Source organism: Cydia fagiglandana, chromosome 12 (assembly GCF_963556715.1).
Source record: "Cydia fagiglandana chromosome 12, ilCydFagi1.1, whole genome shotgun sequence".
In the NCBI taxonomy this organism is placed as follows: domain Eukaryota; kingdom Metazoa; phylum Arthropoda; class Insecta; order Lepidoptera; family Tortricidae; genus Cydia; species Cydia fagiglandana.
Window position 1 is genome coordinate 15107515 of NC_085943.1, and position 27947 is coordinate 15135461.

A 27947-nucleotide genomic window follows, 5' to 3' on the forward strand; every position below is an offset into this window, starting at 1 on the left:
AGCTTAGCACGACGCCCCAGCAGTCCTCATTTAAATAATCTAGTATTGAACCGTTGTTATTAACTCCGGCTTCAAGCATACTCGAAATATTTACGTGATTAAAACCAAAAACAGCAAGTTTTTGCAAAACTTTACAATCGAACTGTCACTGTCAACTTATAAAGCCCCCCATTCACACTCCTACATTGTAGTCCGCCTCGCAGGACTAATTACTCTTGAAAATGTTACGTGCAATTAAAAAAAAAAAGAAAATAGCTCTTCTGCTATGTATTTTCTTGTTATTGGATAAAAATAAAAAAGAGTGTGGGAAAAGAAACTGCTAAAAATTCGCCAGAGAGCGTCATTTTTCTTAAGTATTGGTAATAATTGTTGCAATGCCTATTCCTCCATTGTTTGTTGGAGTGATTGGGTGATTTTTGGTCCCACAAACAGCGATTTTCTTTATAAATTAAAAAAAAAAATGGCGCGCACTGTTGTCATACGTTAAGTTGCTAACACACTATCGCACCGCACCAAGGTCATTGTGGGACGCACCCATAAGTAAGAGGGAGAAAGAGATATCGCTTTCTCCCTTTTACTTATGGGTGCGTCCCACAATGACCTTGGTGCGGTGCGATAGTGTGTTAAGTTGCTAACACACTATCGCACCGCACCAAGGTCATTGTGGGACGCACCCATAAGTAAAAGGGAGAAAGCGATATCTCTTTCTCCCTCTTACTTATGGGTGCGTCCCACAATGACCTTGGTGCGGTGCGATAGTGTGTTAGCTACTTTAGCAACTTTAAACAGGGCAGCCCGCAACGTAGGACGACAACCTACACACAATCCTGCGCGGCGGACTACAGCGGTGGTCGGGGCTTGTAGGATTTGTAGGACCCAAGAGGCATCCTACTTGGGTGTTGTCGGCACGTAGTCTGCGACCCCCATGCACAATCCTACCCAATGGGGCGGACTACGCGGCGGATTACAAGGTAGGATGTGAATGGGGGGCTTAAAGAGAAAGAGATATCGCTTTCTTCCTCTTACTTATGGGTGCGTCCCTCAATGACCTTGGTGCGGTGCGATAGTGTGTTAGCTACTTAAGCGAAACGCTTAAGGCTGCTTCAGACGGTCCAATGTCACGCTGACCCTGGTCGCGGCGCAAATCAATTTCCAGCGATTGAAACCATAGCTCAAACAACATGTTTGAAGTATACATTCTCGGCGATAGGCTGTCAAATTACTGTAACCTTTTCCGGTTATTTTATTATTCGTATTCGTAATCTTTAGCCAGTGTATTTGATTAAGCTAGATTATTCATTCGTAATTCGGTGTTGGTGTTTAAATAATGGGCCTTAAAGAAGCAGTTATTTATCTAGACAATCAATTGAACACATATTATGCCGGCCAAACAATAAATGGAAGGATAGAATATGTTTTCGATAGTCCCAAAAAAGTTCGTGGTAAGTGGTAGACTTGTGATGATAAATGAATTGATGATTCATTGTCTAATTATAATTCATATGTAATCAACTCGGTTACTGATTGCTTAATGCAAATGCACCTTGTTCGCATTCTAATAATTTTATATTGCCGGAAATTGGTTTTAATTGGTTTACACCTTACAAACTGTCGAACGTTAATTTGAGTCGGTGTAATAAAAAATTGTGGGCGTATGTTTGTTGTGAACACTGTAAAGTTCTTTCAGTCTATCAAATGTCTGTGACAAAAAAATCGAATCAGTATCTAAATATTGTAGGTATCTTTGCATTCCAAATTAGTAGCACTTGTGAAGTTCACAATGTGAACTGATCGATTCGGCCATTCCCCATTTTAAACCTTTACAAGGCAACGGTATCAAAAAAGACCACCACATATCATTATTTTGTATTTTTTGCTTGTTCAAAATTTTTAAGACGGAATTGAGGATAAAGTCTTGCCTGTTAACGGGTTAAACTACATACATATTCATTTGATCTATAAAGACGAATATATTAACATCAATAAATTGCTTATGATAGTAATTATGTAATACATACAAGTTCTTGTTGCTAGGCCTACATGAATAAAGTAAATTTGAAGAATGTGCTTACAATATTTTAGGTATCCATGTCAAGTTCAAAGGCGAGGCCCACACAGAGTGGCGTGAAAGTAAAGAACAGCAAACATCCGATGGGAAAACTGAGAACACTGACGAAGTACACACAGGCAACGAGGAGTACTTCCAAATATCTTACTATTTACTTGGAAGCAATACTGGTATGTTTTCGAAAATACGTACCACTTTTATGGATTACAATATAGCGAAAAATTCAATTGAATTTACATTAAAATTAATTTATTTCAAGTTGACAACATTGACAACCATCATCTAGACTTATGTCGACCGGGATATGAACCGTGATTACATTTTGTATTGTTTTCGAGCTCCTGATATTCAATTGGTAAAAGGTAATAATCATGGTTCATATCCACATCGATATAAGTCTAGTGAGACTAACCATGAATCATTCAAAACTGTTAACCATCATCTATTTCTCAACCATAGCATATTTCTATTTTTTTTTCTTTTTCTATTTTCCATTTAGCAATCTTGAGGATTTTCTGTAGTGACTTAATTAGGGTTCTGTACCCAAAAGGTAAAACGGGACCCTATTACTAAGTTTTTGCTGTCCGTCCGTCGGTCCGTCTGTCTGTCACCAGGCTGTATCTCACGAACCATGATAGCTAGACAGTTGAAATTTTCACAGATGATGTATTTCTGTTGCTGCTATAACAACAAATACTAAAAACAGAATAAAATAATGATTTAAATGGGGCTCCCATACAACAAACGTGATTTTTGACCAAAGTTAAGCAACGTCGGGCGTGGTCAGAACTTGGATGGGTGACCGTTTTTTTTATGCATTTTTTTCCGTTTTTTTTTTCATTATGGTACGGAACCCATCGTGCGCGAGTCCGACTCGCACTTGCCCGGTTTTTTATTCACATCCTGATTATTTGATTTACTTAATAGAAAAAAAAATCATGATAGCTCTTTTTCACACAATTTGTAACAATTTATAAATGCACTAAAGCTAAAAATTAGAGAATTGCTTCAAAAATGCGCAATTTTTTTTTCATCTAATCCATTAATATGACATCCATGCTTACGCTTACTCAGTAAGAGTGAGAGAAGAACACGAACCTATGGGGCTTTAAAATGAGAGTGTAACTTCTATTTACTGATTACATTTAGTAAGTATTTGTATTTTGTTGATCCTACCAGGTAACGAGATAGAAGTGCCAGCAGGCAAGCAAGTGTACAGCTTCACATGCGCCCTGCCGCCCGTGCTACCATCCTCTTTCGAGGGGGAATTCGGATACGTCCGATACACTGTCAAGGTGACCCTTGACCGTCCGTGGAAGTTTGACCAAGAGACCAAGATGGCTTTTACCGTTATCAACGCTTTGGACCTTAATCTCAATCCATCTTACCGGGTAAGAAGCCTGTTTTAAATTTTAATCTTGCGCACTGATGGTGCATGAGTGAGACAGCATATATAGGGATGTCTTGCTCTCGCATCGGAGCAGCGTGAGCAGCCTCATCCAATGTCAAGACTTCCTTACATTGTAGGCCACGCAATACATTACTGCACCGACCAAAGTAAGTAAACCATCCTCCATCAATAAATGTATTTATGCAGTTGCAGTTGCACTAATACTTTACTAATTTAGGACTTTATTGTAAAGGACAAAAGGTTCAATTTAACAATTTGAGGCCGAATTTGTAGTAGCAGTCCAATTAAATGTCGAGTTCCGGCTATAATGACAACAATGTATAATTAAGAACTTAAGTAATTAATATAAATAAAATGTGAATTTATTTAAATGTAATATGTACTGAAATTTTATTTTTTGGTAATAACGGCTTTTCTACTTATCTTATCTTAAGTAAATAAGCCTCATTTTGGTACTTAATGATTGGTCTGTTATTATAATGTTGTTGAAAGTTAAAGTAATGAGAGTAGTTTTACTTTACTCTAAAAATTTAATTACGTCACATTCATTAGATCAGGCAGCGATTACTTATTTATAAAAGCGTAAGAGTTATGCATTAATTAAGTAATCTTTATTATGCAATTGCAAATTAACAAATAAGTCCACCTTTTCCATCTAAAAAAGGCGCAATTAAGCTCTAACACGGTATTCCACCCGTCCAATTTCTTGGGCCAATGTGTATTTGCGTCTTACATTTTGTTTAACGAGAGAGTGAGACGCAATGCACATTGGACCAAAAAATTGGACAGGTGGAATACCAGCCTAAGACGTACAGATCATCAGTTTTTATATTTTTCAGCATTGGTTAATATTTACGAAGATTTTTCAAATGACAATAAGGAAATTGTTGACCGGCTTTCCAAACCTTTTTGCCTCAAACATGTATAGTTAAAAATTATGGCCCCTTTATTTTTTGTGTCTACGTACGTACTAGTTTCCTCTACTACCTTACTTTTTTAGGATTTTGATTAATATTGATAATATACATATAATTACTTATAACCATCGGCCACATTGTTAACTGACAGTTCATAAACCTTATTACAAAAGGCATAGGGTAAACCGTATAGCTATTGCCCAGTTAAGGGTCGCAAACAGAATGACATTAAAAAAAACATAGAAATAACGTAGTAACTTCGTTTTTATTGCTATTTTCTTATTACCTAATAAACCCTTCTATAGATAATTAACAGTTTTAAGTTAAGTCTTACGTGACATAGAAAACAAAGCAACAAAATAAAAATATTGTAAAAAGTACAGTTATTGCCCAGAGCCCACAGTTATTGCCAGTACCACAGCACAGTGATTGCCCAGTAACTTAAAATCATAAATCACAGTCTAACTTGACTTTCAACATAAAATTGAACATTATAAACATTTTATTGAAAAAAATATGGTTAGCTGAAATAAAATTAGTCAGAATCGTCACTGTTGCCAGAATCTTCCACTATGTAACAATTATGGCACATGAATAAATTTAATTCAGTCCTGTCGGGTATATGTTCCTTATGCTTCCGTGGAATGCATCGCACGTGAAAACTTGCCGAACAGGAACTGCAAGTCAATCTGCTCGTATTCTTTTTCATATTAGTACAACAAACTGCACAAATACTATTTTTACCGGGCTTTATAACTATTTCTCTTAAAACGGTTATCCGTTTAGACTCTGGTAATTGCTTATTGGTTCTCTTTTTGCCCTTACTTTTAACACCCATTTCTTTTTTTATCTTTTTTAGTATAGGTTCAGATTGTTGCTCAAAATTTTGAACTTCTTGGTGGTCATTGTTTCCCGTGTTTGTTGTTTTCCGTTTCAGATTTTTTTTTCCTTCTTTAGTATATTGAGTTTCACCCGGATCATTCATAATAAATTGTGCGTTATCTATGATTGGTTTTTTATTTAATTGTACAGTTTTTTTATTTGTAATTTCAGTCTTTTTATTCGTTTTTTCTTTTTTTTTCATATTTCTAACTAACTTCTTCTCTTCTTTTACTTTTATCAAATTTTCTTTTTCTACTTGTTTAGAATGTAGAGCAGCTTTATAATTTTGGGAGCTAATGGCATATGGTTGTCTTTCAGTTTTCCTTTTCCATTTTCTTACTGGCGTCTCTGGGTATGCTAAATATTCTCCTAAAGAACATTTTCTTTTTACAATTTTAGGACTTGGCAACAGACCAGACGACTGTACCATGACAGGTTTGGACGTTCCGGGTATAGGAGAAGTAAGGTCTAGTGAATCTAGTGATAAAGCATCTTCTGTTTCATTAAATGTGTCTGGTATTTGAAAAACTAGCTCACTATCTTCTTCAACGCATCCTTGTTCATTTCTTTGTGGACTTGACAGCTCAAGAGTTGACTTCACCGTGACCACAGAAGGCGTAGACTCAAATTTTGACTTCTCGGGTACGGTGGAAGTAATATCAAGAGATAAAGCACCTTCTATTTCTTTAAAGTCTCGTGTCTTTAAAGCTAGCTCACTGAAGTCATTTATCTCTGCAACACACTCTTCTTCATTTCTTTGCGGTGATACATTAGGAAAATCTACTACTTGTACTGCTTTGTCGCCTTTTTGCGATGTAACAACTGAAGAGTCTATTCCTTCTTTAGTGGTACTCATAACTTCCACGTCGTGATATGCTTGCCATATTTGGAACAACTTATTCAAGTGTTCATTACTCTTTTGACAAGGCAAATTCTGACTACGGTTTTCAAAGTCGTTGGAAAGAGTTGTTCCGATGATCTCTTTGAATTTTGCGTAACTTAGCATTGCAGAGTCAGGTATCATTTTATTTTTTTGCGATGTGACATTCTCGTTCTTGTCTCCGAGGCATTTATTATAATCAATCGCGTCCGGGTTAAATGGATACAGGCCACAGGCTTTAAAACCGTTCACTAATATTTCAGGCCTTAAACTGGTTATGACAGTTTCATTAAGCACAGTAGCAAAATTCAATTTAGTCACGCCTTGATTATTATTCTCATTTTGCCATTTTCTGACAGTTTTTTTCCATCCCATCTTTAGAGGTCTAAAAGCAGCTACATCGGCGGGCTGAAGGATTCTTGTAGCATTCGGATACAATGCAATTAACTCAATTTGAAGGTGAGTGCAAAGTTGGCTCAAATGGAAATTTAAATGCGTTTTATGGCCGTCCACAAAGAGTATAACTGGAAGCTTGACATTATTGCTGACCAGATAGGGATGAAACACATTTGCTATAAATTCATAAAAAGTTTCCGTAGTCATCCATCCTGAGTCAGACTTTCCGATTCCCCATCCGTCCGGTACAGAATCGCTAATTTTTTTGATAGGCATTCTTTGATAAGGATAAATAACGAACGGACAACAGACTTGTCCTGCGGCAGAAAAGGTGAACAAAACTGTTATAGATTCTTTGGCTTGAGATTGTTCAATATTATATACATTTTTAGCACCTTTTTCCGCTAACACTTGGCCAGTTTTAACACAAATTTGGAAATTTGTTTCATCTGCATTAAAAATACGATTTGGATCATTTAAAATGGGAGTCAAGTCTTTTTCTTTAGCATAATCGCTGATTTCAGCAAACCACCCTCTTATATCTTTTTCCGAGACATAGGAACTTGCTTTTGATACTCCTTCTGATGTTCTTATTGTCAACCTCGGATGTCTTTTCAAAAATGCCTTCCACCAACCATCACCGGGTCTATTATTTGTAAATAAATTAGGACGAGGATTTTCCACTAGAAACTTTTGCACTGTATCTAAAATATCTTCTTTATTTCGAGGAAACCCTTTTCTGGCCGAGATTATTATCCATTCCTCTAGTTGACTTTCTTCGGAAACAGTTAATACCGGTGATGGCCCTAGACTAGTTTTATGCCCGGGATTTTCAATGTAATACCGAAGACTGGTCCTTGGAACACCGTAATTTTCAGCAATTTGTCTTGTAGACAACTTGTTGTCAGCATCTTGAACAGCTTTGATCGCATTCTGCAAATTTTCTTTTCTATATTGTACTTTTGGTGTTTTTGGCATACTGAAATTAAAACAATAATAACAATTTAGATATTGAATACTCGTACTCCATGGGCACTGCAAGATTGGAATTTTTTCATCACACTTGTTTTCTAAATGTGCTATTTATTGCACGCATGCGAAGCGGGAGAAAAGTTTCATTTTTCTCCAACGGCAGGAAAAGTACTTTTTTAATACAATTGATCAAAAAGTGTACTTTATATAAATGTTGTTCGACACACGTGCGGAAGTGTCATTTTCACTCGTCCCGAGTTTTGACCCTCGCCTAAAGGCTCGGGCTAAGAAACCTCGGGACTCGTGCGAAATGACACACTTCTCGCACTTGTATCGAAAACTACTATTTTAAAGTGCTAAATAACACACACGGACCACGAAGGTTTAGAGACAAAAAGACAAAAATTCGTTTAAAATGTAGATTTTAAAAGATTGATGTTTATTATTCCATTTGTGTAAGATTGTCCTATAATATTTATTTATTTATTTATTTTCATATTTTAATAAACATAATTTTAACAACCGTTTTGAAATATTTTGTACGATTATCGATCGTGGCTGTTTGCCATAGGGTCGGTGCCTTTCATACTAAACGTCAATTAAAAGAACAAAATGGCGGACGAATGTTTGAAATGCCACCGTATTTAACCGAATTTACGTTAAAAATTGTGTTTTTCCTTAGAAAGTGTGATGAAAAACATTGTGTATATCACGGGCGGTAAGGAAATTACAATTTCGAGTCAATAAAAGTCCTCCATCTGCGGTGTTGGACTTTTAACAGCTTCTCGAAGACCTATTGACCACACTTAATAAGCAATGTAATTATTATAAATACAAAACACGAAAAATAATCTACCGTGACGGCTATTGCCCGGGCAATAACTATAGTTATTGACCTATGGCAATTACTAAAACTACGGTGGGCAATAATTAAAAATGTTCAAACTTTGTTACAGCGATTGCCCACCGGTAAAATAACCGTTTAAATACTAAACTCAACTCCGACGTATATTTAAAACTACGAAATTACTATTAATTTAATCACAAAATATGTAATTACATGGGAATATCAAATAAAAAAATCTCAGAATAAACTTTGAAGCAAGTAAGTCCTTAAGAAAATCATTTAAAAATTTACCTGTTTGAGTAACACGTTCACATGTATCGACAAAATCCGCCATTACTGTTGTTTTTTTTTAAGTGTTGCCAGTTTTTATTTTTAAAACTCTTCTATATTATAAACAGCGTCATCTAGCAAATTCTACTATTACAAAAATGGTACAAAACAAACAACAGAGAATGTCGTTTTAAAAAGCGGGCAATCACTGGCGGTGGGCAATAACTCCCTGGTTTACCCTAATACCGAACAGTTCAATGTCAGCCCCCTCAGGTCCCGTGGTTTGACAAAAAGCTAAGCAGGAAACAGGTAGTATCACTCCTCAGACTTCGTTCCGGGCACATTCCATCAAACAAATTCAAGCACCTGATGAAACTAGCGGCTTCACCAAATTGCCAAGAGTGCGATAAAATAGAAGATGTTCACCATGTGTTGATGGAATGTGTCCGTAATGAGGCGCTGAGGAGTGACATGACATTTATAAAAACCACCAAACCAACATAGGTAGTTGCAACATCGTCCTGGCATCGCCACTATCAGACGAGGCCAGGTTGATGTGCAAACTATACTTAAATGTGATGAAGTGGTGTAGGTAATACTTCACTACTACATCATTATTACTATTCGATCTCATTACGGGGGTGACATCGTCACTGCGTGTCAAAACTCCTTAAAAAAAAAGATTAAAAAAAAAGGCATAAGGTCCACCGCTGGACGGTTAAAATAGTGTTGCTCTTTGTACAGGAGCCAATCCGCATGCAGATGGAGAAGACATTCTGCTGCTTCTGCTGCGCGTCCCCACCGCTGTCCGTGGATATCCAAGCCCCGGTGTCCGGTTACTGTCCGGGACAAGTGATCCCTGTGTCCGTGGACATTGAGAATAAGAGCAATGTGCAGTTACATTTGGTTAAACTGTTTTTAAGAAAGGTGAGTGTGTTTTTTTTTTATTCTAGGGCCTTTACAGAAACATGTTCATATTTTATATAAATGTTACTCTTCTTCCATACTCTATCGCTTGCCATGTTGGTGCAGAGTTATCTTGGGCACTGACTAATATCTTTTTGACCACAAAAAAAAACTTAAATAAAACATACCCTAAACGATCTGTAGGTATGAGTAACTAGGTATCTTTATGAAAGGTGAGGATTTCTTAAAAACAATAAAATTAAATAGAATGGTATAATTTAGAAAAGCTCGTTGAATACTTAGAAAGGCGATGAACTAAAACTGCATTTTCTAGATAAGCTATTATCTTGAATTCCTTACGTCTGTAATATTATTACAAAAACAACTTACTCTATCTATCATTGAGTCCATATTTGAAAACGACAACGAAGGGATTAAATCCTTTCTTCTATGTTTTTAACGACAATCACCTTTGTGTTTACCCTACTGCGGCGAAGCCGGACATACTTGTACATATACGTATGTCCGATAAGTAAAACACATAAAATTTCTCCGATTGTATGTCCGATTGCCATCCACAAATTAGACTATTCTTATATGATGAGATTATTCTCATGTAGACACTTTAAACTTTAAAGTTTCTACATGAGAATAATCTTTAAAGTTTAAAGTTATTGATGATTATGAAAAATATTTATATCGTCAGATTGATGAGGTGAGACCGAAAATGAAATGGGAACTACCACAAAGTAAAATGTGTTGATTCCCCTTTCCAACATAAACAATACACCATCTTCACCAAAACAACTGTACTGATATCTAACTAACCGACGAGCTGGCGGCTACCTCGCACGACGTACCAGCATTGCGATATAGCAAGGTTAGGAAATGCCACCAGCATCCTTGGTACAATGCCTCAAGGGCCTATTTTAGATTTAAGCTAGTTATTAATTTCGTTTAGTAGTACCACTGTATATATCTTGTACAGTCAGCAGCAGAAGTTGCTAAGCGGGCCATGTGTTCAAAATGATCTTGACGCGACTTTATTATTAGGAGAATAAGAGCGTGTCAAGGTAATTTTGAACACCTCGTCCGCTTAGCAACTTCTGCTGCTGACTGTATGTAAATAAATGATTTCTCCACTGACAATTTAGGAACCTTTTTCCAACGCGATAAGGCTCAAAATGAACACTTCCTTAGTGGTAGCTACTTGTCATTCAATTGTATACCTTGTACTTGTACAGTCATCAGCAATATTATCTTACACAACTAGGGCCGCAAAAATATGTGACACGTTCTTATTTGGAGCGCAATAAGAGCGCGTCATATATTTTTGCGGCCCTAGTTGTGTAAGATACTATTGCTGATGACTGTACGATATGTTCTACTATTGAAAGAGATTTCAAATTGAGTTACTGCTCTTAGGCACTGGTCCCACCGCGAGCTAGTAAGCTATGAGCTATCGGCTATAAACACGAACAAAAGATAAGCACTCCCGTGTAAATAAAAGAGACACGGCGATATTTATAGCTCACCGCTGGGCGAGTAACTATAAATATCGCCGTGTCTCTTTTATTTACACGGGAGTGCTTATCTTTTGTTCGTGTTTATAGCCGATAGCTCATAGCTTACTAGCTCGCGGTGGGACCAGTGCCTTACGCTTAGCGCGGCAGAATAGATAAGTTGTAAAATATTTTCACACAGTTACCTCAGTATTATGTAACGGATTCATAAAAAACTTAACGAAAACGTGCGAAGCAAGTCTGTTATTACGTCATCATGAATATATTGTGCTAGTTGAGTCATATTAGGCTCAGCTAAATGAATGTGGTAAACGGCGGCTACATAATAGAAATAAAAATGTTTGACATTAGTAACATAGTAACCGTATCAGGAATTTGTACCCAAAATGGCAAAAAGTTAACCAACCCATAGTTTCCAAATCGAACTGAGTCGTTTGTTCGATATTTGACATTTATTACTGTTTATTTGATTTAATTTTCCATACTTATACTACATCGTTTATGTAAGCATGCATGTCCGTATCTCTTAGAGTATGATTTTGAAAATCACACAGCCATTGTATTCGGAAACTATAAAACAGTTGTAATGCTGCTAATTAGTATAGGTACTGACTATACTGAGTTAAAATCTTTAAACATAGGCAAATATTTCTAGGGGTATTCCATGTAGTATTGTCCGCATTGCACTGATGGCGCTTGAAGAATGTGGCTCTTTCTCATTCGATAGGTTTTGTGTATGTATACAGTGTGGAAAGATATGTCGGGCCCTGGAGGTAAACTACTTAAATCCTTAAGTTGGCTCATTTTACTGAAAGGAGACACTCCTTTATTTTTAAAAAGAAACAAAACTGCATTCAAAGATTTTTCTTTTTCTCTTCAATTTCGCTTGTCTAAAAATATTCTTGAGTACTAAATATTCGATTTTATGGATATTTTTTACGACAGACAAGTGTAAGACCTAATGTTTCTTGGAGAAATGTTATCATTAGTAGAAAAAAATAGCGAGTGTATATTTTTTGGAAGTTTTACTCGGTTCGATTCCCGGTCGAGACAAGCAAATTTAAAAAAATCTTTAAAAACTTAATTGTACATAAGTGTTAAGGATTGTAGTCTTAAAATAATTTCGCCTGGCAACATTATCGTTCAAACTTTAAAAAAAAATATATTCCTTTCCCCCTTCTCGTATCGCCAATGTAACATGTCGGGCGCATCTCGCTGCGCTAATTATTATTTTCGAATATTATCGTCTCGGTTCATCTAAAAGATTCAATTTTGTTTGTAAACTGTGTGTACTCATTGTGGAAGGCTAATCAGTTGAAGAAGCACTGCTCCTGCTCCGTTTCGGTGTCCACGCTGGTCCAGGTAACTCGGATTCGAGGTAAGTCTAGACGAGCCGAAGAGCTGAGAAGCCTGCGCCAGCCTCCACCGAGAGCTGCACCGTCATCTACAGCTCAGCAAGGTAAGTGCTTTTACCAATTGACCTAGCCTGTCCTAAGTTCCACGGTATATCGTTTCGTATCTCGTCTCGTATTTCGTTTGAATACAGTCCACATAATTTTTAAATATCGAAGTAAAATAATCCCCTTAACATTTTTTGGTCCCACGATCCGGATAGCTTGTAAGGTGACCGTGGTTATTTTCGCTTTAAATATCAATTTTCGTCAATAAATTGTTCATTGTAAAATCATAAAAACATTGGAGGGTAAGATTGAAACACTTGGCTTGGGCGTTTTTCCGTTAGTTAAACTATCGAGCGTTTAGTTCATAGACTAAAATTGTGTGTCGAATTAATTACGTTTCTGAACGCAACTTTTAGCTGTCATTTTTGACAAATTGTCAATTGAAAATCATAACCTATCATTGTTATCGAATCAAATAGTTTTGTTGTTGTTTTAGTGATTCAATATACATATTTTTACAAAATAAACATGACACTTGGTGGGGATTCATCCGAAAGTTTCGACAAGAGCCGTGTAGGTCGGGATTATGCGTTTGTGCGGATGGAGTATATAAAGAGTTCCGATCTGCAAGGTTATTGTTTACAAGATGTAATTAAACTTGAAAGTGAGTTTCATGCTTTTCAAATTGAATTGCTTTCGGCGATTCCAGCTGGTGATAGGTCAAGTGAATTAGAAATATCATCACAGTTCGAACAAATGGTAAAATCCATAAAAATACGTTTAGCGGAAATAAAACCTGAAGTGTTAAATAAAAGTGACAGTTGCGGTTCAAGTTCGAGTGTTAAATTACCTAAAATTAATATAGTTCCTTTCGATTCGAAAATTGAGAATTGGGTGTCGTTCATCCAGATTTTTGACTCGCTGATTCACAGTAAAAATATCCCGGCAGTAGAAAAACTGCACTATTTGTTGTCGAGTGTTACCGGCCATGCTTTCGACTTAATTAAAAATTACCCATTATGTGATGAAAATTATTTAATGGCCTATAACACACTAAAATTACATTTTGAGAAAAAAAGGGTGATTGCCAGTATATTTTATGAAAAAATATTAAACTGTGAGGCGGCGAAGTCCAAGACTGCATCGGAATTAGTTAGAGTTTGTCGAACCTTTAAGGAAAACTTAGAAATTTTATCAAAGTATCAATTGCCTGACAGGAACTTTATGTTATTCCATGCACTTTGGTCAAAATTAGATGTTAGTAGTAAGGAAGCTTTTGAGTTGCAACTTGAATCAAACACAGAAATTCCCAGTTATGAGGAATTAATTTCGTTTATTGAAAAGCGGAGCCAGGCATTAGAGAACAGCGTTGGTAAGTCGTTAACATTATCTAGTAAACCAGTGAATAGTAAGCCAGTGTCGAATAAGGCTAAGCCTGCTCTCCTTGTGCCGCCAGTGAGCAACTGTGCTATGTGTTCCGCACCGGGACACAAATTGGATAACTGTACTAAATTTTTGGAACTGCAGCCATTGGAAAGGTTTGCTCAGGTTAAGGAGAGGAGACTTTGCATACTTTGTTGTAGGCCATCACACTCGGTTAAAAATTGTAAATCATCGGTGACTTGTGGCATCTGCAAGCGCAGACACCACACATTATTGCATTTCGAAAAGGATAAGGAGTTGGAACCAACAGCTCCACCGACCCAAGTGGCATTGGCTGTGCATAATGCAAATGCACCAAGTTTGTTCTCGACAGCTATCGTGCTGATAAAAAATAAATTTAATAATTTTGTACCAATTCGAATATTGATGGATAATGCTTCGGCTTGTAACTTTGTAACATTGAAGTGCGCTCAAAAACTTGGAATACCAATTAGAAATAATTCACCAACGGTGAACGGTGTTGGTCTGTCATCGACTGACACTTTTGGAATTGTCGATTGTGAGATAGTTCCTTCGAATGGGGACTCCTCATGCAAATTTTCGTTTGAAGCGTTCGTGCTTCCCAAGATCTGCCATGATATGCCACCAGAACCACTGAATGTGTCTTCTTGGAGGCATCTGAAGGATTTAGATCTTGCTGATCCGTCTTTCCACAAATCTGGACCAATAGACATGTTGGTTAACGTCAACCTTTTCGCTGCTGCACTACAATCTGGCGTTGTCAAGGGCAACGCAGATGAGCCCATAGCTGTCCGCACTGTTTTCGGCTGGTTGGTAATGGGTGAGTGCCCTATAAACGTTAACACTTCTCGTTCTCGTTGTCATAAAGGTTCAGAAGGTGATACTCAGAGGTGCTATCTCGTGTCGAGTCTATCATTAGACAATAATATCAAGCGCTTCTGGGAACTGGAAAGTGTAGATCCTCCCAAAAATATCGTTTTGTCGAAATCAGAAATGTCGTGTGAAAACCAAATGGAAACTTCATATTGTCGCACTCCCGAGGGTAGGATGGTCGTACCATTAACTTATGTCGACCCTCAGGATAAACCCAGGTTTTCAAATTCTCGTGAGATAGCTCTCAAGCGTCTCTTAAATTTAGAGAGGAAATTCAAATTGAATCCTCAGTTTCGGACAGCTTATGTCAATTTCATGGACGACTACCTTCGTTGTGGTCACATGGTGGAAGTTGATCCTCCCTTGTCGTTTAAAGGTCAACTTCACAATGTCGAAAACGTCCATGATTTATCGTTATCGTTAAAAATTCTCGGTTTGTCGTGGCTTCCCAAGGAAGATACTTTCACATTCAAGACCTCCTTGAATGATTGTCGTTGTACGAAGCGATCGATCCTCTCGGACATCGCTCGTATTTTTGATCCTCTGGGTCTATTGTCGCCTGTCGTATTTTTCGCAAAATATTTAATACAACTTCTATGGGTTTCTGGTGTCGATTGGGACAGCGAGGTTCCTATCGCTATCGCTCAAGAATGGCGTAAATTCAAATCGCAATTGGCAGAAAAGAGCTCGTTGTCCATTCCCCGTAGAATGGTTGTATCTTTCGTATCGTTACAGCTTCACGGGTACTGTGACGCCTCGGAGAAGGGTTACTGTGCTGTCATTTATTGTCGTGTCGTTCAAAATGACGGATCCGTTGTCGTGCGTCTTTGTTGCGCTAAAACGAAGGTGGCCCCACTTCGTAAATGTTCTATCCCGAGATGTGAGCTGTTAGCTGCTGTCTTGTTGTCGGATTTGATTGTCTCGTTTACAGAAGCTCTAAAAGATTTTCACACTTTTGATGATATCCACGCTTGGTCAGATTCTACTGTCGCGCTGACTTGGATTCGTTCGTGTCCATCAAAGTGGAAAACTTTTGTGGCTAATAGGGTTGCACACATACAAGAAAACGTCCCCCCTGAAAATTGGCACCACGTTTCTGGTTCGGATAATCCAGCGGATTGCGGCTCCCGCGGTTTGTTACCTGCTGATTTAATCCAGAATACGCTATGGTGGGCGGGGCCTACTTGGCTGTCTAATCCTCAAGAATCTTGGCCACAATCTGAGATCCTTTCAGATCAAGCTGCTTCGAACGAGCAAAAAATCTATAGTTTGTTCACAGACTCTAATATATCGTTGACTGACAACATCTTGAGCAGATTCTCGTCTTTACAACGCATATTGCGTATATTCGCTTATTGTTTTCGGTTCATGCATAACTTGCAAAAATCATCGTCGAAAATCACAGATCCAAACCTGTCGTCTGAAGAAATTATGAAAGTTCTTCACTTTCTCGTGAAACATGTCCAGGAGCGAGCTTTCGCTTCAGAATTGCGGTGCTTGTTGACAGATAAGTCACCCCACTCTCTATCGAAGCCCATGCGGAAATTGGCGCCGTTTGTGGATGAGCGTGGAATGCTAAGGGTGGGCGGTCGCCTGTCTAAAGGAGACCTGTCGTTCGATGTGAAACATCCACTATTATTGCCTCGTGATCATAGGTTGACTACGCTGATCATTGAGGATTACCATCACCGGTTTATGCACCCTGGATTGCAAACATTGCAAAATTTATTAGCCCAAGAATTCTGGGTTCTATCGGCAAGAAGGGCTATAAATTCGGTTATTTCATCTTGTATGAAGTGCTTTCGCGCTCGGCCTAAAGTGGCATCTCCTCCAATAATGGGCAACTTACCATCGTTTCGAATTAATCAAATTAAACCATTTTCGTCAGCGGCAGTAGATTACGCTGGTCCCTTTGATACTTGTTTGGCCCGGGGCCGTGGTATACGCACATTTAAATCGTATATTTGCGTTTTCGTATGCACTGCCACCAAAGCAGTACATCTTGAGCTGGCCTCAGAGCTCACCACAGAGGCATATCTCGCAGCTCTGCGCCGTTTCATTTCGCGCCGCGGTCGGTGCTCTAGGCTGATCTCGGATCAGGGTAGAAACTTTATTGGCGCATCCAATATGCTCCAAGAATTCATGGCCAAGGCTTCACGTGCAGAACAAATAAATTTCGTTTTTAACCCGCCCGGCAGCCCACATTTCTCGGGGTTAGCCGAGGCTGGTGTAAAGTCAGTAAAGACACATCTCGCTCGCGTCGTGAGCTCTCAGCGCCTTACATTTGAGGAATTCTATACCATTTTGACCCAAATTGAGGCGATGCTGAACTCACGGCCTTTGTCCCCTGTCAGCTCGGACCCAAACGACCTGTCAGTTTTGACCCCCGGACATTTCCTTACTTTGGAGCCGCTCACCATATTGCCTGAAAGCAACATGGTAGATGCGAAATTAGGTCCACTTCAGAGATGGAAATTATTACAAAAGATCCATCAAGATTTCTGGCGCAAGTGGCACCTCGAATATTTGCACACATTGCAGCAACGCCACAAATGGTTCGATGGTCAGAAAAACATTGTCGTCGGGACGCTCGTGCTCATTGTCAATGAGCAATGTAGCCCCATGAAGTGGAAAATTGGCCGGGTGGTACAACTCCATCCAGGAAGTGACGGGATTTGTCGAGTTGTCACAGTTCGCACAGAATCGGGCGAACTTAAACGTCCGATAGTTAAACTGTGTCCCTTACCTTTACAAAACTAGTGTTAATTCACTATCATATAGTCATAAGTATTAATTTTATCGTAGATTTAGATTAAAGTAAAAAATATATAGTAATAGGAAAATAAACCCTGAGCCATATCGATTCTATTTTATCCTCAGTTGACAATAACAGTACAAACTTGTGGAAAATACGTTGTATTTTGGTGGGCGGAAAATGTTAAGGATTGTAGTCTTAAAATAATTTCGCCTGGCAACATTATCGTTCAAACTTTAAAAAAAAATATATTCCTTTCCCCCTTCTCGTATCGCCAATGTAACATGTCGGGCGCATCTCGCTGCGCTAATTATTATTTTCGAATATTATCGTCTCGGTTCATCTAAAAGATTCAATTTTGTTTGTAAACTGTGTGTACTCATTGTGGAAGGCTAATCAGTTGAAGAAGCACTGCTCCTGCTCCGTTTCGGTGTCCACGCTGGTCCAGGTAACTCGGATTCGAGGTAAGTCTAGACGAGCCGAAGAGCTGAGAAGCCTGCGCCAGCCTCCACCGAGAGCTGCACCGTCATCTACAGCTCAGCAAGGTAAGTGCTTTTACCAATTGACCTAGCCTGTCCTAAGTTCCACGGTATATCGTTTCGTATCTCGTCTCGTATTTCGTTTGAATACAGTCCACATAATTTTTAAATATCGAAGTAAAATAATCCCCTTAACAATAAGATTGATTTTAGGGTGTCTCTGCCAAAAAAGCGTTGTTTCTCAGTTTGATTCCCAAATATCCCAATCATTTAAAAAATATTTTTTTCAGGTCGTGACATACCGAGCGACTTCGCCAAGCACAGCCACAAAGAAATGCAAAGAAGTGGTGCTAACGGTCCAAGAGGGCCCCGCGCCGGCCGGCTCGACCAAACACTGGGATATGCGGCTCGAGATACCCCCGATACCGCCCTCTAACCTCGTCAATTGTAGCATTATCGACTTGGATTACGATCTGAAGGTAATGTGATTTTATTTCGCTTTCTTAAAAACGCTGAATGATTTCCTGTTTGGTTTGGGTATTATACCTTCTAGGTTTTGAACTAACGATTGCAAAGTCGCCATTATACGTCGTGTACACTTTGCCGCTAAGCGTAGAATGTTGTTGCAAATCGTGCCATGGCATGATTGAGAGCAGTGAGTGAGCAGTTTACATACTCATAGAAAAATGATGATGATTGTCGATGCTGGCTAGAAGCATTCATCTAGATATGACACTGAGATTTATTAAAACTATGTATGGTGGATTGTTCCTCACTTAAAATGTTGTATAAGCGAGATGTAGTGTATTCGTAGCTTTCAAGGATAACATTCTCTCTTCTTCCTCGCGTTATCCCGGCATTTTGCCATGGCTCATGAGACCCTGGGTTGACAACTAATCGCATGATTTAACGTAAGCACTAGTTTTTAACAAACCAACCCAGAGGGGAAACTATGCCTTATTGGGATTAGTCTGGTTTCCTCAAAATTAAATCAAATCAAAATATACTTTATTCATGTAGGCCTAGCAACAAGCTCTTATGAATCGTAATTAATCTTAATCTAATTATCAGAGCAATTTATTGATGTTAATATTATTCCATAACAAAATTGGATTATTATACATATCAAATTTAACACTAAGAATTTCACAAAAGGATCGTCAAACATTTAAAACTTGAAATGTTGTAAACGTCAGCAAATTGGACTTGTATCGTTTTACCTCCGGGGTCTTAAGTGATTAACAAATTAATTCATTAGTTTAATTATTAATTGAAATTAACAACATGTTATTTGTGCAGGTGGAGTGCGTAGTATCGGGTCTGCACACGAACCTGAAGGACCGCAAGTACGTGACCATCGGCACCGTGCCGCTCATGGGCGGCCCGCCGCCCTCCGCACCACCTGCGCCGGTCCCTTCGTCTCCCGGCCAGCCCGCCGTGCTGCCGCTCGGCCCCGGGGAGATAGCGCAGCCTAATGTAAGACTACCCAATCCGTTAGCTTTTGCCACAGCTCACTTGGGCAGACTGAGGTTCGCTCTGTAACCTTACCGATTGAATACTTAACCGATTCGGTGCTGATGACACGCCTGCCGCGTCATCAATGTTTTTTACGTGTGGCGTATTGCATATTCGTGTGGCATATTCTATGGCGCATGGCATGAAGTCGCGGGCAAAAGCTCAAGCGCACCAAAAAACACATCGATCCGAATCGGGAGTCGAAGATTCGAACGCGCGACCTTCGGCTTGAAAGGCGCACGCATTATCGCCTATAGTGCGTTTTTTTAGCATTAGAAATAAGGTAAACAATCTTGATGTGTCTTTTAATTAAAAAACACATTTTAAAAATAAGTTACGGCAAATATGTAACAATAATGAATCTAATACGATTATTTATATTCTTCTGCTTTCATAAGTAATAGTTTTTGATATTTAAAAAGCGTTTTTCAATTAAAAGACATGTCAAGATCGCTTACCTTCTTGCAAGTTCTTTCTAATGCTAAAAAAAAACGAACTATTGGTACCTAGGTTACCAAAATATTATTTATTTGCAGGGCCCGCCCGGAGGAGACGCGGCCGGCGGCTGGCTGCTGCCGGGCTCCGGGCCCGCGGCACCTTATCAGTCGCTCTACCCTACTCTTTGTAAGTATTGTTGATTCAGTGAATACTTTTAAAAATAATCTAGACCGAAGAGAACTCATAAACTATAATGTTCAAAAGAATCCTCTGAGAAAAAGATTCTGAAACAGGAAATCCTAGTTCAGTCATTTGTCACTTTTCTCTAATAACAATTATTACCTCCTTAGGGCTGATTTAGATGGCGCGCGAACACGCATGCGATTTTAGTTTAATTGCGGACTGTTAGTTACGTCCAATTCAACCGACCGATTAAAAACCGCAATGTAATGAAACTCGCATGCGAGTTCTCGCATCGTCTAAATGAGCCCTAAATTCATAAAACTTTACAGGCCTGATTCAGTTAAATTATGTTATCCCACAAATACATAATGTAAAAACAACAGATAAAGAAAAACGATTAAGGTGGTTCGCCTAGGTTACTCAAAACTTAACTCTCGCTAGATGGCACCACTTTTGCAAAATTTCAGATTTAATTTTTTTGTGAAATGGTCTTGGTATTTGTATACTTAAAAGTATGTTTCGCGCACTCTTTAAGTAAATATTGAACTATTAAAATAAACATTGAATACTTCATTGTGCAAAAACCACCTTTTTAATTCGACGGAGTGTTGCTGTCACGCTTTTTCCTACTATTACTCACACATGCAAACAGTGTTTCCGTGATCCTTGTAGTAGACAATTTCACACAACGTAAGTATGTTGCAATCAGAGATGGGCAAAATGTAATCGACTAACGATTAACGATTAAGACTACAAGAATTAATTGCGACTGACGATTGAAAACGACGACTGATCAATCGTAGTTGTATAGAGTGCAACTAATTTAGTTGCAACTAAATTAGTTGCCGATTGATTACGGACAACTAATTTTTGTAATCGACTAATTAGTTAGACTATTTTTTCCGCGACTAATGTTAGAAGCAAATTAAATGGAAAACCTCGGTATGGCTATGTTGACAGCCTGCAGATTAGGACATCTTAACGCATGTATAAAAATGAAATAGCACATGTGTTACTTGCGATATTTTGACCATTTTTATGGAGTGTAAAATTTCTCTTATCTAAGGGTAAATAAAAATTGGGTACTTTGTGCATTGACAAACAAATTAGACGGCATAAATAATAAACAACATGCAGATGTCTCATGCAATAAATAGAACGTGTTTTTTTTAGAAAATGCGTCGGCACTTGCATCAAAATGCAATAAACAACTTCCAGGTAAGTAGGATTATCCCATTGTTTTGTCGCCGCGTGTAACTAAAAAGAGTTTTATTATTGACAGCGACAGCAGAATATTGATAATTTCTTTGTCTAAGATTTACTCAGTACCGTAAAACGGGATGAGTAGGTTTTGCGGGGAGAGTTGGTTTGAGAGGGGGGTGAGAAGGGATTTTAAGGCTACTGCTACAAAAATAATGTAATCCAATTTAAAATGAGGCTATAATAATAAAAATACGCATAGTAAAAAAAAACGATCTAACAATTTTCCAAAATCACCTTTGTATGAAAAATCCTCTCACCCCAAATACGAGGCACTACGAGGTGAGGTGGGTTTTCCTCTTTATCGTCAAAGTTATGAAATGGAACTACCCAAAATAAAATACAAACGTCCGAATCACATTATATACACCATTCAGTTTTCACATGTAAAAATAAAATTTTATCGAGGTTTGAAAGTCAAATTTCACCCAACTCACCCCATTTTACGGTATCGTGTACAACTTAATTATTAATAATGCACCAATCTTCATTATTGTTTGCGACTTGTAAACATTGCAGTTTTTCGCTATTTATCTTTATCTGTATCCATAATATAATGATATATACTACACATATATCGTTATATTATTGCCCATAATATTACATTGTCATTCAAGCATTTTAAATTAAACGTGTATACATAATTTTAGCTCAATCGGTTGAAGGTATCTGCTTCGAAAAAAGCTGCAAGATTCTACCCAAACCAACACAGGTACAACATATAAGTACCTCCAATGTACATACATACCAACTTTTATTTACATATTTAAAGTTAAATAAAAAATGCAAAAACCAGCGATGCCATAGTTTTAATATAGATTTAACCGTGAAATTTAGTCGATTGAAACTAGAACTAATTTAGTTGTTAGTTGTACATTCTTACAACTAATTTAATCGCAACTAAATTAATCGCGATTAAATTATGACGATTGATATTTTTAATCGATTGATTAGTTAACTAAAAAATTAATCGATTAATGCCCATCTCTGGTTGCAATAGCGTAACGGTATGTTCGTGGAAATACGTGCAAGAGGATTGGGGTTCAAGACTGGTGCGAGTAGGTAATTTCTTTTTGTTTCTCCTTTGTGTTATCTTACCTTTAAACGAGCAATTATTAGATATATAATTATTTATTTATATATTTGGATGGTATCAGAAACGGCTCTAACGATTTCGATGAAATTTGAAAGGGGTTTGATCTCTTAGCTAGGTCTATGAGAAAACGCGCATTTTTGAGTTTTTATGTTTTGTAAGCTTTGGTCGGTCTCCCAGATATTCAATCTCCGCTTGGCAACTAATCCCAGAATTGGCATGCGCACTAGTTTTTACGAAAGCGACTGCCCTGACCTTCCAACCCAGAGAGTAAACTTATTTGGATTAGTCCGGTTTCCTCACATTGTTTTCTTTCACCGAAAAATAGGTATCGGTGTATAAATAGGTATCAAATGCTATTTCGTACAAAAGTTCGAAAAATCATTGGTACGAGCCGGGGTTAGAACCCGCGACCTCCGAATTGCTTTCCGCTAGGCCAGCAGCGCTTCCCCCACATACTCAGTGTTATCAGGTTTTTTAAAAATCAAAAACGATTACTTATGAAAGCAGAAGAATATAAATGATCGTATTAGATTTATAATTGTTACATATTTGCCGTAACTTATTTTTAAAATGTGTTTTTCAATTAAAAGACACGTCAAAATTGTTTACCTTATTTCTAATGCTAAAAAAAACAAACTATAGTAATAATTGTGTTTTTCATTCATAGACAAAATCCATTATTTTTAACCACATGAAATTTTATACACTTCTTTTTAGGGTTCCGTACCCAAAGGGTAACGGGACCCTATTACTAAGACTTCGCTGTCCGTCCGTCCATCCGTCCGTCCGTCTGTCACCAGGCTGTATCTCACGAACCGTAATAGCTAGACAGTTGAAATTTTCACAGATGATGTATTTCTGTTGCCGCTATAACAACAAATACTAAAAACAGAATAAAATAAAGATTTGAATGAGGCTCCCATACAACAAACGTCATTTTTGACCAAAGTTAAGCAACGTCGGGAGTGGTCATTACTTGGATGGGTGACCGTTTTTTTTTGCTTTTTTTTGTTTTTTTTTTTTTGCATTATGGCACGGAACCCTTCTTGCGCGAGTCCGACTCGCACTTGCCCGGTTTTTATTGCAGTGAGGATGTCCTGATTGTAAAAATCAGAGAGATTAGGAAGAGTATAATTTCTAATTATCTTTGTAAAAATAAAAGAATACGTGTAGCCCATACTTAATAATCGATTTATGATAATAAGAAAAATTAAATAAAAATAAAAAAACAATACGAAATTTAGGTGTAACAAAAATACAAAAAGTTATGTTCCAGCATACAATGACTGGGGATCGAACCGGGAATCTTCCGTTTGCAAGCAAAAAAGTGACTGTTTGCATAACACGCCATGATAGTTCTTAGCTAAGCTGACGAACTTCTCGCTTAGGTCAATTAACTACCTGTCAAATATCAGTGTCAACAAAATTGCACTAAACATGACGGCACTCCAAATTCGAGCCGTGGTCGGCCCGGCAACGTCGGAAATGGTATGGCAACGTCGCAAATGTATCTGTACACGACATTTGTGACACACACATACGTAAAATTGATGAAAAGTTAACTATGATTTTTGCATGATTTCTGTATGAAACATTGTTTTCCTGTTAATTTCGCGCAAACGAATATTCGAAAGAAGATAAATGCGGAAATATTTGTGTACTAATAGTGTGTAGTTACTTAATGAGCTTTGATTGAATTTTGTATGAAAAGCGAACCACCTTAATAGCTAATTCAGGCCAGTAACGCGTTTATCAATAACGCCATAAGAAAGAAATGGATAAAATTGTTGACATAAGATTAATAATTTTTAAGACATTTTTAATGTGTAATTTAATACTATGTTTTAGTACTATGAAAATATGAATGACGATCATAATATAAATTCACGTAGATTAGTGCATAATTTATAATGTAATTTCATAGTATGCGAATAAATATCTAAATCTATAAACTTTGTCCACAGCCATGCCAGTATACAAGGAGTCCGCGTACACAGCGCGTACTATCCAAGACCGCGGCGACAACAACCACACTCGGATCGCGGGCCCGGCCAACTTTGCCCCGTTCTACCCGACCTACGCGGCCGTGCAGCCACCCCCGCTACCTCAGTAGTTTTTTAGGCTGATTCTGATAATAATTTTCCGATTTATAGGGAAGTTTCCGTTCGCTTGATCACAGGGCGGACACGCCATACAACAAAAATCATTTGCGTTTATATGTGTGCGCAGCACGTCTGTACAGTCGCCATCAGATGTATCGGAGTGGCCAAGGTGCTCACAAATATCTGAACACGCCTCTATTGTCAAGGCGTTAGAGCGCTTGTTCAGATATTGTGAACGCCTTGGCCGCTCCGATATATCTGATGGCGACTGTACACGCGTCATTGTGTATGTGTGGATAAGTCGCTTTACTGAGAGGACGCCAGAAGTCCGCCAGATTCATGTTGTGACCAGTCGCGGGGTGAGGTAATGCGAGTCGGGGCGGGGCGGTGCGTGGCCGTTCTGTATGATAATACTATTACTTATTCTGTGGCTTTACCCAGGATAAAAGACCGACAAAATGGGGAATCAGGGGCTCAGGGCCCAAAAAAAAATTGCGGAACGCGTCCACAAAGCTAGTCATAAATAAAGAATTGTTTATTAGACAGGATTCACATGATCTAGGTCAGCCTTTCTCAAAGTGTGCTCCGCGGACCCCCAGGGCTTCGCAAAGCTCCGGTAGGATACTGGTAATAATAAGAAAAAAACCAGTTTTTCTATAGGTATGTCTGGTCCACAGAGCCGAACGAAATTTTTTATTTGGGGCTCCGTCAAATATTTCGCTTTCCAAAAGGGTTCCGTCACCAAAAAAAGTTTGATAACTGATCTAGGAATTCTAGGTACTTAAAAGGGAGGATGATGGATGCTATTGCAAAATAAATCGGAAAATTATTGTTAGTATCTAGTTTTGGAAATATGTGACGTTCCCACGGTAAAGGTACCTTATGGCGGTTCACGCTTACGCTATTATTAACGCCGCTCCAATATTATTGCGGCGCTATGCGACGTAAGCGCCAGCCGCCATAAGGTACCTTTTGCCGTGGAACGTCACATATTACTGGATCACATCTTTCTAAAGGCTGATTTAGACGATGCGAGAACTCGCATGCGAGTTTTGATTGGTCGGTTGAATTGGACGTAACCAACAGTCCGCAATGTAACTAAAATCGCATGCGAGTTCGCGCGCCGTCTAAAACAGCCCTAATTATAAAATTTACTCGTATTTACAAAAAGCTTTTCGATATATTTACAAACTTAGTGTAACGTAATATTTAAGTGAATGCTATCGTGGTTTACTAACAAATATTTTGCAAATATTGTGGCGCTAAAATTTTACCAGAGAATCTCTTTTGCTATATTCGGCTGTTGAACGAAAAATCAGTTTTTATAGAATCTCGGTGCAGCTGAAGTAACAAAATATTGCCATTCCTAAGTGCTTTTTGGCATATATTTAGGCACTTTATCTTATTGACAACTGATGCTTCCGTCCTAAAGCACAATGCAAAGCGTTTATTATAAATTGAATTAACCTATTAGTATTATTTTGGATTTGTATTTTCTAATATAATATGGACATTATTCTTGTTTACTAATATTATTTCAAAAGACAAATATACAGTGTTTAATAACTCTTTCGTGTTTCATTTACTTTATCTTGTTTCTGTAAATGCAAAGAGAATATCAAAGAACTGTTCGTGCGTATTTATTGGTCTCATGAATCTAGTATATAACTGAGGGGTGGGGGGAAATGACCGAACGGGATAGTCTTATGTATCTTTCAGTAGGCAGCCGCGAGCGCTATTATTGTTTGTTCTCGTCACAGTCTCACATTTTTTATTCCCCACCGTAAATTTAGACCAAGAAAAGTCTGCAGCGATTTGATAGCCCACGCAGTGCAAGGGTTATTTATACGTCATAATTTCATAGAAGATTGACGTTTAAAATGACACTTGCAGTGCGTGGGCTATCAAAATCGCTGCAGACTTTTCTTGGTCTAACTCTATGGATTATGGTGGGCAACAAATAAATTCGACCAATCATAGTGTCGCATTGCGTGTTTTGTCCCTCACGATGGCACGCATATAGGAACCATCTATGATTAGTCTGCAATCTGCCATGTGGGATGTCGATAGTTAGTACGTTATCTAGTTTACGCTAAACCAGTGTGGTTGTACGTAATGGCCACGACCACTCTGTCAAAAGTGTAACCATAGATAGAATAAATAATAGTCAAAGAATATAATACCAGATAATACTCACTAGGAGATATAGTACTACCGTACAGAAAGGAAACTTCCTACAAAACGAAGTTTGACAGTGGTTCAGGGTCAATCATGCTGTCCCTTTCCAATATATGGCACTATCCCTTTTGGTTATTTAGGGTTGTCGAAATTCAAGCCATTATCTTATCTGTGGTCGTGCACGCAAAGGGACGTCAAGTTGTGTCAACCCTAATAATTGCTCGGAGCAATGCTGAGCCGTTTGCCCGAAGCGAGGAGTTTCGCACCCCTGGTGTAACGAAGAGAGTGTAGGTGTATGTTGGGTTAACCTTTACGACGCCGTGGCAAATACAAAAGCTGTCACTCAGACGCCACGTCACCCAAGTGTCCAAACTGAAATTGAACTTTATGCATATGTACTTAGATCTATGTTGCTCTGTGGTCTGTGGCCGATTAACCCTTTGACCGCCGTTGTCCGGTATAGAAGACAACGATAGAACGATACGCTGGCGCCGTCGTCTTGTATACAAGACACAAATTCAACCACTGAGTTAATGTGAAAATAATAACAATTGCAATTTCATTTACACTCGTGTTCATATTTAAGGTCTTTGTTTTTTCATTTATTTGCTTTTTAAGCGGCTATATAAATCCCTTCTTTTATAATAAGGCATTTAAAAAAAATGCTCCAATTTTCAACATTTTTCATGTTCCTCGTCGCCGTTGTCTTGTATAAAAGACAGCTAGGGATGGGAATGTTAACTCAATATGGGAATTTTTAAAGTAAATATAAAGTCAGAAATATGTTTTTATCTAAGTATTTGAACACTTGTTAATCGCCAATTTTTTTCAACGAATAGTAGGTAACTACTTACTAGAATACGTAGAACGAGAGTCAGATAGGCATAACTATATTTAAAGTTCAGGCAGCTTCTTTAGCTCTATAAAGTAGAGTCAGACAAGTAAATTTGCCCTTGTAGATTGTGGACTATTTAATTGCAGAAGACATAAATAAAAAAAATAATTGATGTTATTTTATAGCTTAGTGGGAAGGGATACACCGCAGCGACCGCTACGCACAAGAGTGGTACAGGGACATACCTGTTTATCAGACTTTAATTTTTTGTTATAACATTGAAGTTAATGTGTATTTTTTTTATAACAAGTCGTTGAACGTTTTTTTGATAAGAGTTTACCTATAGATTAATGTAAA

General features: G+C 38.1%; 1 protein-coding gene across 1 annotated transcript; it reads left to right on the top strand.

Moving 5' to 3' along the window:
• The first annotated feature begins 1213 nt into the window (after positions 1 to 1213).
• Positions 1214 to 26145, top strand: LOC134669609 (arrestin domain-containing protein 17). The gene is made up of 8 exons (XM_063527259.1): positions 1214 to 1442; positions 2083 to 2238; positions 3248 to 3459; positions 9388 to 9570; positions 18274 to 18462; positions 19283 to 19459; positions 20035 to 20122; positions 24440 to 26145. The coding sequence occupies exons 1-8, from the start codon at positions 1328 to 1330 to the stop codon at positions 24586 to 24588; spliced, it is 1269 nt and encodes a 422-aa protein (XP_063383329.1). The 5' UTR covers positions 1214 to 1327; the 3' UTR covers positions 24589 to 26145.
• Positions 26146 to 27947: the final 1802 nt, after the last annotated feature.